We start from the raw sequence: 13873 nt of genomic DNA, 5'->3' as shown, positions 1-13873 counted from the left end.
GATTGTTAAAGTGATTTTAGTTTAAAATTGATTTAAAATCAATTTGTATTTAGAAATTAATTTATAATCAATTTGCATTTGTATTTGATTATTTATTTTAAACTTTTTTAATATCATTTTTTTCTAAAAATAATATTTTAATTTTAAATAAAATTAATTTTTCAAATATTTTTTTTCTTTCAGAAAATTGTGTTTTTTTGGAAAAAAATAAGTTTTTTTATTTTTTTTTCAGGAAAAAACTATTGTTTTAAATAAAATATTTTAGCTTTTTTTTTTATTTTCAGAAAATTATATTTTTTGAAAAAAGTTATTTTTGAAATTGATTTTCAAAAAATATTTTTTTAATAAGATATTTTTATTTATGTTTTTTTAAACATGAATATTTTTTATTTTAAATAAAATTGTTAAATAAAATTTAAATTAGTTTTTAACTTAATTGTTTATACTTGTTTAGTTCATTAATCATTTAAATGAATGCAATTTTTTTTCCCTCTCATTTAACCATATTTCTAAATACACCGATCTTCATTAAGTAACTTTATGGAATTAACACAAACCTATCAAAAAGCACTTAATACTAAATACTCTCATGCAGCTTCTTCATCAAACTATTCCTTCCTTGAAACCAAAGAACTTCTACTAGTGTGTGACAAAGTGTAACAACCTTAACTATGTGAACTTCCATTTTTTTCATTCTTAACTACAATTTGGTTGATTAAGAATCGAATATTCCATTACTTGTGAATATCTACTTAAGGCTCTAGCTTCCTGTTCCATAAACACTAAGAACCTCAACTCCATTTTGAATCACAAACTTAACCATACTCAAACTATTCAAGTCTCAATCCACCACGAGCCGAGGCCTATTCTCGACCGAACGTTACTTGAAAAGGCGAAAATTCCTTGCTCGAATCGCATTGAAGAAGGTGAGGAGGTTTAACAACGACTGCGAAAAGACCATGCAGCCGAGGATTTCGATAAAGAGAAGACCGGGAGGCAATACTAATAATCAAGTTACAATGCAATCAATGAGCCCTCAAGTTCAAAACCTCAACCATCCTAGTAGTCATCATGAAGAGGACTACAATCTAAGGGACACGAGTCCGCAGCTCGGTGAACGATGGCCTAATAGTGGAAGAGGATGGATGAGTGGTGGCGAAAGATCGACAAGCACGTATGACTTAGTTGAGCAGATGTTTTATTTGTATGTCCGCGTCGTGAAAGCGAAGAATCTGTCCACGAACACTCTCACCTCGAGCTGTGATCCTTATGTTGAAGTGAGGCTAGGGAACTATAAAGGAAGAACGAAGCATATCGAGAAGAAATCGAATCCGGAGTGGAATCAAGTCTATGCTTTCTCCAAAGATCAAATTCAATCTTCGGTTTTGGAAGTGATTGTGAAGGATAAAGAAACGGTTGGCAGAGATGATTACATTGGAAGAGTAGTTTTTGATCTCAATGAAGTTCCAACTAGAGTTCCACCGGATAGTCCGTTGGCTCCGCAATGGTATAGACTTGAAGACAGAAGAGGCGACGGAAAGGTTCGAGGCGATATCATGCTCGCGGTTTGGAATGGAACACAAGCTGATGAAGCTTTCTCAGATGCTTGGCATTCTGATGCTGCAACTGTGTATGGAGAAGGTGTTTTCAATATCAGATCAAAGGTTTACGTGTCGCCGAAACTATGGTATCTAAGGGTTAATGTGATTGAAGCGCAAGATGTGATATCGAGCGATAGAAACCGCAGGCCGGAGGTTTTTATCAAAGCTCAGATGGGAAGCCAAGTACTAGGGACTAAGGTATTGTTAAAGTTTTGATTTTGATCAAATCCATTATTATCTCAAAGTTTGTTGTAACTACGAAAAGTCGATCTTTAAGAGATACTGTAAGATACTCTAACATAACACCGAAGATATTTTCTTAAATTCTAACAGGTATGTCCAACTGCTACACCAATTTGGAATGAAGATTTGGTTTTCGTGGCAGCCGAACCATTTGAGGAGCAATTGACGATTACCATGGAGGATCGCGTGCACGGTTCGAGAGACGAGGTACTTGGGAAGATAATCTTGCCATTGACACTCTTCGAGAAGCGGCTAGACCATAGGCCGGTTCAATCTCGATGGTTCAATCTTGAGAAATACGGCTTTGGAATGATGGAAGGCGATAGAAGAAATGAGGTTAAATTTTCGAGTAAGATTCACATGAGAATTTGCCTTGAAGGTGGATACCATGTCTTAGACGAATCGACTTTGTATGCAAGTGATCATCGACCAACCGCTAGACAACTATGGAAGCAGCCTATTGGTATGCTTGAAGTAGGGATCCTAGGAGCACAAAAGCTTCTTCCAATGAAGATGAACAATAGCCGCGGAAGCACGGACGCGTATTGTGTAGCCAAGTATGGTCAGAAATGGATCAGAACTCGAACGATTCTCGACACGTTTAGTCCTAAATGGAATGAACAATACACATGGGAGGTTTATGATCCTTGCACTGTGATAACACTAGGAGTTTTCGATAATTGCCATCTAGGCGGTGCCGGAGAAAAAGAAAAAGAAAAAGCTCACAGGGATTCAAGAATTGGAAAGGTAAGGATTAGGCTCTCAACATTAGAAGCTAATAGGATTTACACAAACTCTTATCCACTTCTTGTTTTGCATCAACATGGTGTCAAAAAAATGGGTGAGCTTCAACTAGCAATAAGGTTCACTACTCTCTCATTAGCCAACATGGTTTATATTTATGGACAACCTTTGCTTCCAAAGATGCATTATTTAAGTCCTTTCACAGTTAATCAAGTTGAAAATTTAAGGTACCAAGCAATGAATATCGTTGCTACGAGGCTTGGTCGAGCCGAACCTCCTCTTAGGAAGGAAGTAGTTGAGTACATGTTGGATGTTGATTCTCATATGTGGAGCATGAGAAGAAGCAAAGCGAACTTTTTTCGTATCATGTCGCTTTTCTCTAGCGTGATCACGACGGGGAAATGGTTCAACCAAGTTTGCAATTGGAAGAATCCGGTCACGTCGGTTCTAGTTCACGTTCTGTTTCTGATACTGATTTTGTATCCAGAATTGATTCTTCCCACGATATTTCTCTACATGTTCTTGATTGGTTTGTGGAACTATCGGTTTCGTCCGAGAAATCCAACTCATATGGATACTAAACTCTCATGGGCCGAAGGAGTAAACATCGACGAACTTGATGAAGAATTCGATACATTTCCAACTTCTAAACCTCATGATGTTGTGAGAATGAGGTATGATAGACTAAGAAGTGTTGCGGGAAGGATTCAAACTGTTGTCGGAGACATAGCTACACAAGGAGAGAGGTTTCATTCTCTACTGAGTTGGAGAGATACAAGAGCAACTAGTCTATTTATAGTGTTCAGCTTATGTTCCGCCGTGATTCTCTACGCAACGCCACTGAGAGTGGTGGCTCTGGCTGCTGGTTTGTACTTTTTGCGGCATCCAAAGTTTCGGAGCAAGATGCCTTCTGTTCCAAGCAACTTCTTCAAGAGGCTACCAGCTCAAACTGATAGCATGCTGTGATACTTGTTTATTTTCTTCAGAATAAAAAACTTTAGATGCTAAATTAGGATTATAATTTACTTGTTATATGTATGATCATCATAGTTTGTCACTTCTGTAAACTAATCCATACAGCATCAATGAATAAACAGTTGTTTAGCAACGATCTATCTGTCACGAGTTTTTGGTGTTATTTTCGATGAAATGTGCCGATTATAAGTTAGACATACAGGCAGGGCCGTCTTATGTGTTTGGAAACTCCGTATAACATGTCAAATTTTAGATGAAATATTTTATGAAGTTCTATTTTGCCACGATTTAACATGTCAAATTTTAGACCACGTGTAGTCGCAACATCTTACACGCCTTCGAAGACGGTCCTGCATATAGGAAAAGTATGCATAATGTGTTGAAAGTACTCGATTCCATTGATTAATCAAGAGATAAAACAAAACAAATGAAATTGAAAGACAGTGTCATTTCTGAAATACTCAAATGCAAATTACTAAACATAAGGAAAAAACCAAACAGATTATTCAAATAAAGAAAAAGCGAAAAACTGAAGACAATCGCAGCTTATAACATGCCATCTGACTTTGCAGGCATCCTCCTGAGGAAGTTTTGTGGAAACGCTGGCAAATCGAAGCGAAGCCTTGGAGGTCTTAACACATAACTGACCGAAAGGATGACGATAATGCGAAAAGAAATGATATAAGTCAAAATCATCGCAACCACGCAGAAAATCAGGAACAAACCTGTTGCTCTTGGATCCCTCCAGCTGATAAGAGACTGCACTCTCTCTCCTTGAGTTGCCAAATCACCCATCACAGCAAGCACTCTCCCCGAAATGCCTCGCAATCTGTCGTACCTTTTCTGAAGATTACCGCCACTGAATTTAGTTGGAAAAGGATCAAACTCTTCTTCAAGCTCTTCAGTAGTTGCTGTATCAGCATGAGACAATCTCGTATCCATATGAGAAGGAAACCTCGGCCTAATTCGGAAGTTCCGAATTCCGTTAAAGAATAAGATGGTAAACATAAATGGCAAAATAACTCCTGGCTTGAAAATGATAAAAAGAAAGATGAAATAACGAGTTATCGTTGTAAACGAACTCTTCCAACTGCGAATCTCCTCGAATTTTTTAACAAACCCAACAAAACCGCTGAGAAGACTCGCGATCCTGTAAAACTGAGCTCTTCCTCTCCTCATGCTCCATACGTTTGCTCTCATATCTAGCATGTACTCAACAACCTCTTTACTAAGAGGTGGTTCGGCTCTTCTGAACCTCATTATGGTGATCGCAGCAGCTTGGTTTCGCAGACTATCGAGCTGAAACATCGACAACGGACATATGTAATGCATTTTCGGGAGCAAAGGTTGAGTATAGGTTTGCAAAACATTCAACAAAGAAGGACAAGAAAATCTCACGGCCAATTGAATTTCTCCCATTTTTCTTGCTCCTTGAGTATGCAAGTTTATGAGTGGATAAAAATGAGTATAGATTCTATCACTTCCAAGTGTTGAAAGCCTAATCCTCACCTTACCGATTCTCTTATCGACTCCTCCATCGCCGTTTTTCCCTCCTCCTTGTATGTTTCCATTATCAAACACGACAATCGTGATCACGGTGCAAGGATCATAAACTTCCCAAGTATATTGCTCATTCCATCTCGGAGAAAAACTATCAACAATAGTCCTTGTTCTCACCCATTTAGGACCATACTTCGCTACACAATACGCGTCAGTTCGATCTTTCTTCATCGGAGATAGTCCGACCGCGTTCAAGATTCCCAATTCCAGAACGCCGATACTTGGTTTGTTCAAATACTTCGACGACGGCCTTAGATCACTACTATAGTGAGTTGCTTCATCCAGAACATGGTACCCTCCGTCCAATGAGATTCGAAAATTCAATTTAGTACTAAATTTAACCGTCTCTTCGCCTTCGAGTTCTTTAGGCTTTTGAAGATTGTACCAAACACTAGCCGTTGGAGTTGCGTCGATTCTTCTCTCAACATCCTTAAGATGAATCACACAACTCCCCAAACTTTCATGCTTGCTGGAGTTTCCTTGACTTTGCTCAATGCTCAAAAGCAAGGAATCATCAAAAGGTTCGGCCGCAACAAACATCAAATCCTCATTCCATATCGGGTTCGGATGAATCCTCATCGGTCGGCTTCTCAACGCCAAGTTCCCGAGAACACCTTGAATAAATATTTCACAGCAGTTTCCACTTTTGTTTTTGAGTAACAAATCTTGCGCTTGAATCACGGTAACCCTAAGATACCAAAGCCTCGGAGAGATATACACTTTCGAACGCGTGTACACGATGTTCTCGTCGCTCGTAGTCGTTGCATCTGAATGCCAAGCATCAGGAAAACTCTCATCAGCTTGTGTTCCCATCCAAACAGACACCATTAACTCTCCTTGATCAAGCTTCACACCATTCTGATTCTCAAGCTTATACCACTGCGGCGCCAAAGGACTATTCGGCGGAAACCTCATCGGAATATCCGAAATCGTGAACGCAACTCGGCCGATCAACGCATCAGGAACATCTTTCTCCTTCACAACAATCTGCAAAACTTGTTCTTGAATCCTCTCTTTAGAAAAAGCGAAAACCTGGTTCCACTCCGGGTTTGGGTTTTTCTCAAACACCTTTGTTGTTCCTACGAAACTTCCAAGTTTCACTTCCACAAAAGGGTTGCAAGTATCGGATTTACCGGTTTCCGGTAAGTCTTTCGCCCTCACTACCCTTGCAAAAAGAAACTGCATTTGTTCAACAAGATCAAATGCTGTTGGAAGCCTGTCACCACTTATCACTCTTCCGGCATTGATGTTGGGTGTTGTTTCTTTCAAAGAAAAATCTTCTCGTTGCTTCCGTAGGATCAGGTTTTGATTCTGGTTTGCCATTGCTTACTCTAACAAAACAAAAAACAATAATTATGTGTTCAAATTTGAACAACAAGAACGAATGCTAGGAACACTTCACGACACTGATACATACGACTATATTAACACATTCATTTTGTCAGAGGTGTTGGTGAACGCTAGGAACACTTCACGACACTGATACATACGACTATATTAACACATTCATTTTGTCAGAGGTGTTGGTGAACGCTAGGATCACTTCACGACACTGATACGGCTAAATTAACACATACATTTTGTCAGAGAGGTGTTGGTGTTACAGAAGATATAACAGCAATCTGTAACTGCAATTTAAAATTATCTAAAGATTTTTCTTTGGGAAGAGAGATACTTACAAGGAAGTAATTGGATCGGAGGAAACTTGCAGAAGTGATGAAACTCTTGGAACTATTCTGAGAAAATTTGAATATGATAACTGCTATTATTTCTAAGGAACTTGTGTTTGTTGGACAGTAATATTTCCGAGAAAATTTGAAACTTGTATTTTTAAATGCATGCTAGTTACTCTATCAACATGAGTTGGCGTAAGAATTTTTGTAACATACATTTTAAAATTTACTATTTCTTTTTTCAAATTTTAGTGGCCAGTTACATAATCGAAATCATTATTTATTCAGACATATAAATGTAATCATACGTGCCATTAAATATATTGAATGAGTGTAGTAATGTTTTTATTAAATTAAATTTGGATTTATCACGTATTAAAATATGGATTTAAATTTGGATTTATCAAGTATTGAAATATGGATCTTATTAAATGTTTTTACGCCACGACCGTCAGTTAATTATATCGATGTTGAAACAAATTTGATTTTATTTTTAAAATATATAAATTAATATAAACGGAGGATGATGATGAATCGATTGTGTAAATTTTTTTACACCGATAATATATAATAATTAATCTCTTAAAATATTTCCTAATTCATTAAAACTTTATATAAAAAGCCAATTTTACCATTTGTGGAGGACCTCGTATAAGTCAGTTTTGTTAGGCATAGACTATCCCAACACAAAAATGAGAGCACTTTTCATATTATTTGATAATATTTAAATCATAAACGACCATCAAATTTTCAAATTTTCAAATACTCAATTAAATTTCAAAGAAAAAACTTCAATAACCACATATACAACATTTTATTTTTGGGCACATTAAAATGAGACACCTCATAAAAGCTACAGTTATAGGATCATTGATTTTTTTTTCAAAAACAAATTAGTGGATTGTAACTGTAAAATAATATAATACACATCTAATCAAATTTTAAAATTTCTTAAAGAGATTAATTATTCATCGTCAATGAAAAAAATTTAAATTGTCAATGCATTATAACCGTTTCATTATATTATTTTTTAAGTGATTAAAATAAAAATTAATTTTTTTAAATAAATTAATGATTGTAATTAACGGATAGAGTAAATTTTTTTATACATTTCATCTCTACTAAATTCTTTGTTAAATTATATCAATATTTTAAAACTAAAAACATGATTTTTCGAAATAGACACCCTTCATTAATAACATTTATATCACATTCTCTTTTCTCTTTTGTTGTTTACTTTTAAAACTAAAAAGAAAAAAAAAAGTAAAACCAGTAAAAGTTGGTTTGCTTATGAATTTTCCTTTATCAAAGTCAAAATTGAAAATACACATAAAATAATATATTTTTAATTTATTAATCCTAAATATGTTGTCTTCACACGAATAATGCTCAGAGCTAACTTATTCAATGTCAACAAATGAAAAATGTTGCAAGGAAACTCATCAAATTTGATTGCGTGAATTTTCTATGACCTGTATATTCCATCAAGATACAACTTATAGGAGCATAAATTGAAAGATTCTAGATCTATAAAGATAGTTATTGAATAGTTAGCGCTACATAAAAACATTCTTCCTAAAATAGCAGTTAATATGAATAACGGAAACTCTGTTATAGTCATTTATGTACATTCAATGTACTCTATTGATAAATGAATACATAGAGTTGAAGTTAGTAAAATAAGAAATTGAAAGATTTCGTTGAAATTGTTTGTTTGGAAATTTACCAAAACACTAATTATGGGTTCTTCTCTCCATCGGAACAATAGCGTCGTTATGCTCATTACTTAACTTGTTGAAAAGATAAAATAAAACCAAGATATCTCTTTTTGATCCAAAGTTGAATCGATCATCATCAGAAGAATTAGGCCCAAAATTAGGATCAATTCCGAAAAAAGAAAACTTCCATCAAAAATAAACAAATGAAAGGCTTTCATAGATCATGTTCATGGATTAACGAAAATGTGCAAAAGTTATATTTGCCTCCACCATTCTACGAGTCTCTTCCTTTTTGTGTATATCATCATCATTCCCTTTGGCAGCATCCATTAATTATGAACTTAATTTGAAAGTCATACTTCTGAACTTAATTTCAGGATGCCGCTAATAACCAACGAATGACAAGTGCTTTTTCTTGTGCTGATTTTATTTCAATGGGAACTTAATGAGTCGATCCGCTCATGCGTCTTACTTTTACTACTAGATGAGGAGTTACCTGACGTATTGCTTGACGTAAAACGGATAGTAGATTTGTTTTTGTCTTTTGCTTGATCATTTTCATAGCTCGATAGATAATTAGATAAGCCAATTATTTTTTTCTGTGTTTCATAATATGGTTAACCAACATGTTAACTACTCGATTACGATAAATTGGATAGGATTTTGCGATTTTTTTCTGCAGTACCTCGTCGTGACATGAGCGTGATAATCCATTTTTTATAACTTATAGGGGCTAAAATAATTTATTTTGGCTTTTTGGATCCATTTATTAACGCCCTTATTGACGATCCTTTACTCCGATAGCATTTATGGTTCCTTGAACAATGTGATATCTCACACCAGGTAAATCCTTAACCATTCCCCCCTTACTAAGACTACATAATATTCTTGTAAATTATGGTTAATACCAGGTATATAAGAAGTGATTTCAAATCCAAAGGTTAAGTGTACTCTAGCAACTTTACATAACACAAAGTTTGGTTTTTTAAGGTTAATTTTGAAAAAAATTGACAGATAAGTAATCCTTATTGTCACACCAGGTAAATAATTAACTCTTCCCCCTCTTACTAAGACTACATAATGTTCTTGTAAATTACCGCCTCTTAAGCCCTAGCTCACGTACCGTTTTAATGGGCGAACAACCCATCCCTTGGAACCCACTACAACTCTAGGTGGCGAAGAGCTGACGTCGAGGTGCCAAACCTTCCCGTCGATGTAAGCTCTTGGGGAAGATCAACTTGTCATCTGTCAAGTAACTTTTATCCATTGAGCGACGACCCTTCCACTCAACATCGTCAGATCACTAAGGTCGACTTTTTTCTCTGCTCGACGAGTGGGTCTTGCAGTCAAGCTCCCTTCTGCCTTGGCACTTTAGGTCCAATCACCGTCGGGCCTGAGGAAACCTTTTCATGCCTTCGTTACCTTTTGGGAGGCCTACGCCCTATATAAAATGTCTACCTAAGATTGTCCCTTGGTCGGTCTTGACACAAGGTTAGAATTCTCGCTCTTCTAGAATGGTAGCTCATTCATGGCTCCCCCCCGAGAAGGGGGCCTTCTTTGTCTTCCACCTAAGTTGCACGGGAAAAGCCCAAAGCCAATCCCAAGGAAAGGTGAAGCTTCATATGGTCTTTATGTCCAGGTGCAGGTAGTCTGTATCTTTATAGACATATTTATTTCACTGAGTCTCTCTCTGAGATAGTGCCTAGATTGTTACGCATTTCGTGTAGGCCGGAACTGAAGGAGAATAGCGATCCAAAACGCAGCGGAATTTAAAATTTTCTCCTTTAGTGATCCCTACGAATGGGCATGATCGGTGATAGAATCGTTACCTCTAATGATGATTGAAACCTTTGATACAGATCTACGGAGCGATCACGAACGTTGAACGATGACAACGCCTCTACTCAGTCCACACAAACGGATTCCTTCAATCTCAGTGCTAGCTGCTACGAATGAAGGCTTTGAGTGAGTGAGAGAGAGAGAGAGAGAGAGAGAGAGAGAGAGAGAAACGAAATTGCAACTACTCAAATGCTTCTGCACAAGGGTTCTATTTATAGAACCACTTGTGTGGGCTATAAGCTAAAAAGCCCACTTAAGTGTATGTGGCCCATATCTTATAATATGCCAAAATCACTTAAGCGCGTGGTACCTTACCATATTTCATATTCTACTTAAGTACACCGTACCTTACGATGTTCTACGATTCACTTAAGTGTATCGTACCTTACGGTGTTCCTTAGTTACTCTATCTCTCATCAATCCGTCCTTTTATGTGTGACCCTGTAGGTTTTCGCGGCATTGGCAATTATATTAAATCACGTATTTAACATAATAAACAATGAGCGGTATCTAGCAACACATCACTACTACCCAAGACACGAAAATGTCATGTGATCTGACAAATCCTTTTGTGATAATACTTATGTGTATAATTATCCTTTTACCCTTATGTCTATATTGAACACAAGGCATAGACCGTGTCATCCTTGTCCAGTTCAATATTGGGCCCATAGATATTTATCCTGTTACCCAGGATGGGAAAATTCTATCTAGGTCACTCATGTCCCTTAGCATGCTTCGTGGAGTACCCATCAACTGTCTTTATGGTCATCCAGTTACGGACAATGTTTGATCAGCAATAAGGCACTCGACTCTACATCTAAGATCCATAGTGGTTTCAGGTCGAAGGGTGGTATACACCATTATCACCATGAGAATAACTTATGACACTTTGCATAACATTCTATATAGTATTCTCATAGCGGGTCAATCCAGTATAAATAGTACTCTTAATATTATACCTATGTTTAAGACTTGATAACTCCTTATCCATGATCCATGAGATGTGATCATCAGTCTATATACATAATAGTCTTAATGCTTTAATGTTATCCCACTTCACAATAAAGCTCGACTACGGATACTTTAAGAATAGTGTCCTTATGTTTAATGTGATCTCATGATTAAGTCACACTTGATACATAAAACGGACTAGCTATTCTAGGGACTTTATTAAACAAACATAATAAAGAAAAAGTCTTTTATGATTAATAAATAATTCGATACAAGTACCAAAAGTATTGGCCTCTAGGGCTTACACCAACAATCTCCCACTAGAACTAGAGTCAATCAGGCATACCCCTAATGCCCATAGATCTAGTATGACCATCATGCTTCTGCTGCGCATGAGGCTTTATCAGTGGGTCAGCAATATTGTCAAGTGTAGGTACTCTGCATATTTTCACATCTCCTCTATCTATTATCTCTCGAATGAGGTGATAACGCCTAATTATGTGTTTGGATCGTTGGTGAGATCTAGGCTCCTTAGCTTGTGCAATAGCACCATTGTTATCACAATAGAGACCAATGAGATCCACAATGCTAGGAACTATGCCAAGTTCACTAATGAACTTTTTGATCCAAACAACTTCCTTTGCTGCACTTGAGGCAACAATATACTCGGCCTCGGTTGTAGAATCAGCAATTGTATCTTGCTTTGAACTTTTCCAGCTCACAGTGCCACCGTTTAAGCAAAACACATAACCAGATTGCGATCTAAAGTCATCCTTATCTGTTTGGAAGCTAGCATCGGTGTATCCAATTACATCCAGCTCTTCCTGACCTCCATATATCAAGAATGAGTCCTTAGTCCTTCTCAAATACTTAAGGATATTCTTGACAGCTACCCAATGAGCATCATTAGGATCAGATTGGTACCTACTCGTTGTACTTAAAGCATACGAGACATCTGGTCGAGTACATAACATGGCATACATGATAGATCCTATTGTAGATGCATATGGAATCTTATTCATGCGATCCCTTTCTTCCTTAGTTGAAGGGGATTGTGTTTTTGATAGACACAAACCGTGTTGCATAGGTATGAATCCTTTCTTGGAATTATGCATATTAAAGTGTCTCAGCACTTTGTCTATGTATGTACTCTGACTTAGGCCAAGCAGCTTTTGTGATCTATCTCTATAGATTCTGATTCCTAATATATAGGTTGCTTCACCTAGGTCCTTCATAGAAAAGCATTTCCCCAACCAAGACTTTACTTGTTGTAGGGTAGGGACATCGTTTCCAATGAGTAATATGTCATCTATATATAATACCAAGAAAACTATCATGCTCCCACTAACCTTCTTGTAGACACAAGGCTCATCTTCGTTCTTGATGAATCCATATTGTTTTACTGTTTCATCAAAATGAAGATTCCAGCTTCTGCAAGCTTGCTTCAATCCATAGATTGATCTTTGTAACTTACATATCTTTTGGGCTTCTTCTGGTATGTCAAATCCTTCAGGTTCTGTCATGTACACATCCTCAAGAAGATTCCCATTAAGGAAAGCAGTTTTGACATCCATCTGCCATATTTCATAATCATGATATGCATCGATAGCAAGTAAAATCCGAATAGATTTAAGCATTGCAACTGGTGAAAAGGTTTCATCATAGTCAACCCCGTGAATTTGTTTATATCCTTTTGCAACCAGTCTTGCCTTATAGGTATGTACCTTACCATCCACGTCAGTCTTCCTTTTGAAGACCCACTTGCATCCTATAGGGTTAACTCCTAAGGAGGCTCTACCAAGGTCCAAACTTGGTTTGTGTACATGGAATCCATTTCAGATTACATGGCTTCTAGCCACTTCTCAGACTCGGGACCAGTTATGGCCTCTTGGTAGGTCACAAGCTCATCTTAATCCATGAGTAATACATCACCTTGATCAGTTATGAGATATCCATATCTCTCAGGTAGGTGACGTATCCTGCTTGACCTACGCTGGTCTTGTTCTACTTGAGCAGGTTGCTCTTCCATAACTACTTGTGTTTCCTGCTCTAATTCCTCCATAGGTGTATCAATGCTTTGTGATTCTTGAACTTCTTCAAGCTCTACTTTCCTCCCACTGATTCCTTTAGAAATAAAATCCTTTTCTAGGAAAACTCCAGTTCGAGCGACAAACACTTTGCCCTCAGAAGGATTGTAGAAGTAATACCCTATTGTTTCTTTAGGATACCCCACAAATAAGCATTTGTCAGATTTGGGCTCAAGCTTAGTTGAAATTTGTCGTTTCACATAAACTTCGCAACCCCAAATCTTCATGTAAGACATATGTGGTTTCTTACCACTCCATATCTCATATGGTGTCTTCTCAACCTTTTTGGATGGAACACGGTTAAGTGTGTAAGTTGCTGTCAATAGTGCATGTCCCCAAAAGAAGTTTGGAAGATCGATGTGACTCATCATGGATTGGACCATGTCTAACAGGGTTCGATTTCTTCTCTCAGATACACCATTCCATTAGGGTGTTCCAGGAGGAGTAAGTTGGGATAGGATCCCACACTCTTTCAGATG

General features: G+C 37.1%; 2 protein-coding genes across 2 annotated transcripts; one reads left to right on the top strand and one right to left on the bottom strand.

Moving 5' to 3' along the window:
- Positions 1-763: 763 nt before the first annotated feature.
- On the top strand, positions 764-3636 carry LOC127085530 (FT-interacting protein 1). The gene is made up of 2 exons (XM_051026048.1): positions 764-1799; positions 1935-3636. Exons 1-2 carry the CDS (start codon positions 960-962, stop codon positions 3552-3554), a joined length of 2460 nt encoding a protein of 819 aa, XP_050882005.1. The 5' UTR covers positions 764-959; the 3' UTR covers positions 3555-3636.
- Positions 3637-4092: 456 nt separating this feature from the next.
- LOC127082775 (FT-interacting protein 4-like) lies at positions 4093-6909 on the bottom strand. Its single transcript, XM_051023012.1, has 2 exons — positions 6803-6909; positions 4093-6454 (listed from the first exon to the last, which is right to left on the bottom strand). The coding sequence occupies exon 2, from the start codon at positions 6444-6446 to the stop codon at positions 4110-4112; it is 2337 nt and encodes a 778-aa protein (XP_050878969.1). The 5' UTR covers positions 6447-6454; positions 6803-6909; the 3' UTR covers positions 4093-4109.
- Between the last annotated feature and the right edge of the window lie 6964 nt (positions 6910-13873).

This window comes from Lathyrus oleraceus, chromosome 5 (assembly GCF_024323335.1).
Source record: "Lathyrus oleraceus cultivar Zhongwan6 chromosome 5, CAAS_Psat_ZW6_1.0, whole genome shotgun sequence".
NCBI classification, from domain to species: domain Eukaryota; kingdom Viridiplantae; phylum Streptophyta; class Magnoliopsida; order Fabales; family Fabaceae; genus Lathyrus; species Lathyrus oleraceus.
Note: the sequence above shows the minus strand (reverse complement) of the source record. Positions and strands in the feature narration are given on the sequence as shown.

What these genes read in the sequence shown, in the direction of transcription:
- LOC127085530 (XM_051026048.1), top strand. Translation starts at nt 960, where the DNA reads ATGCAGCCGAGGATTTCGATAAAGAGAAGACCGGGAGGCAATACTAAT. An exon ending in GCCAAGTACTAGGGACTAAG is followed by an intron (nt 1,800 to 1,934) that starts GTATTGTTAAAG and finishes AAATTCTAACAG; the next exon opens with GTATGTCCAACTGCTACACC.
- LOC127082775 (XM_051023012.1), bottom strand. Translation starts at nt 6,446, where the DNA reads ATGGCAAACCAGAATCAAAACCTGATCCTACGGAAGCAACGAGAAGAT.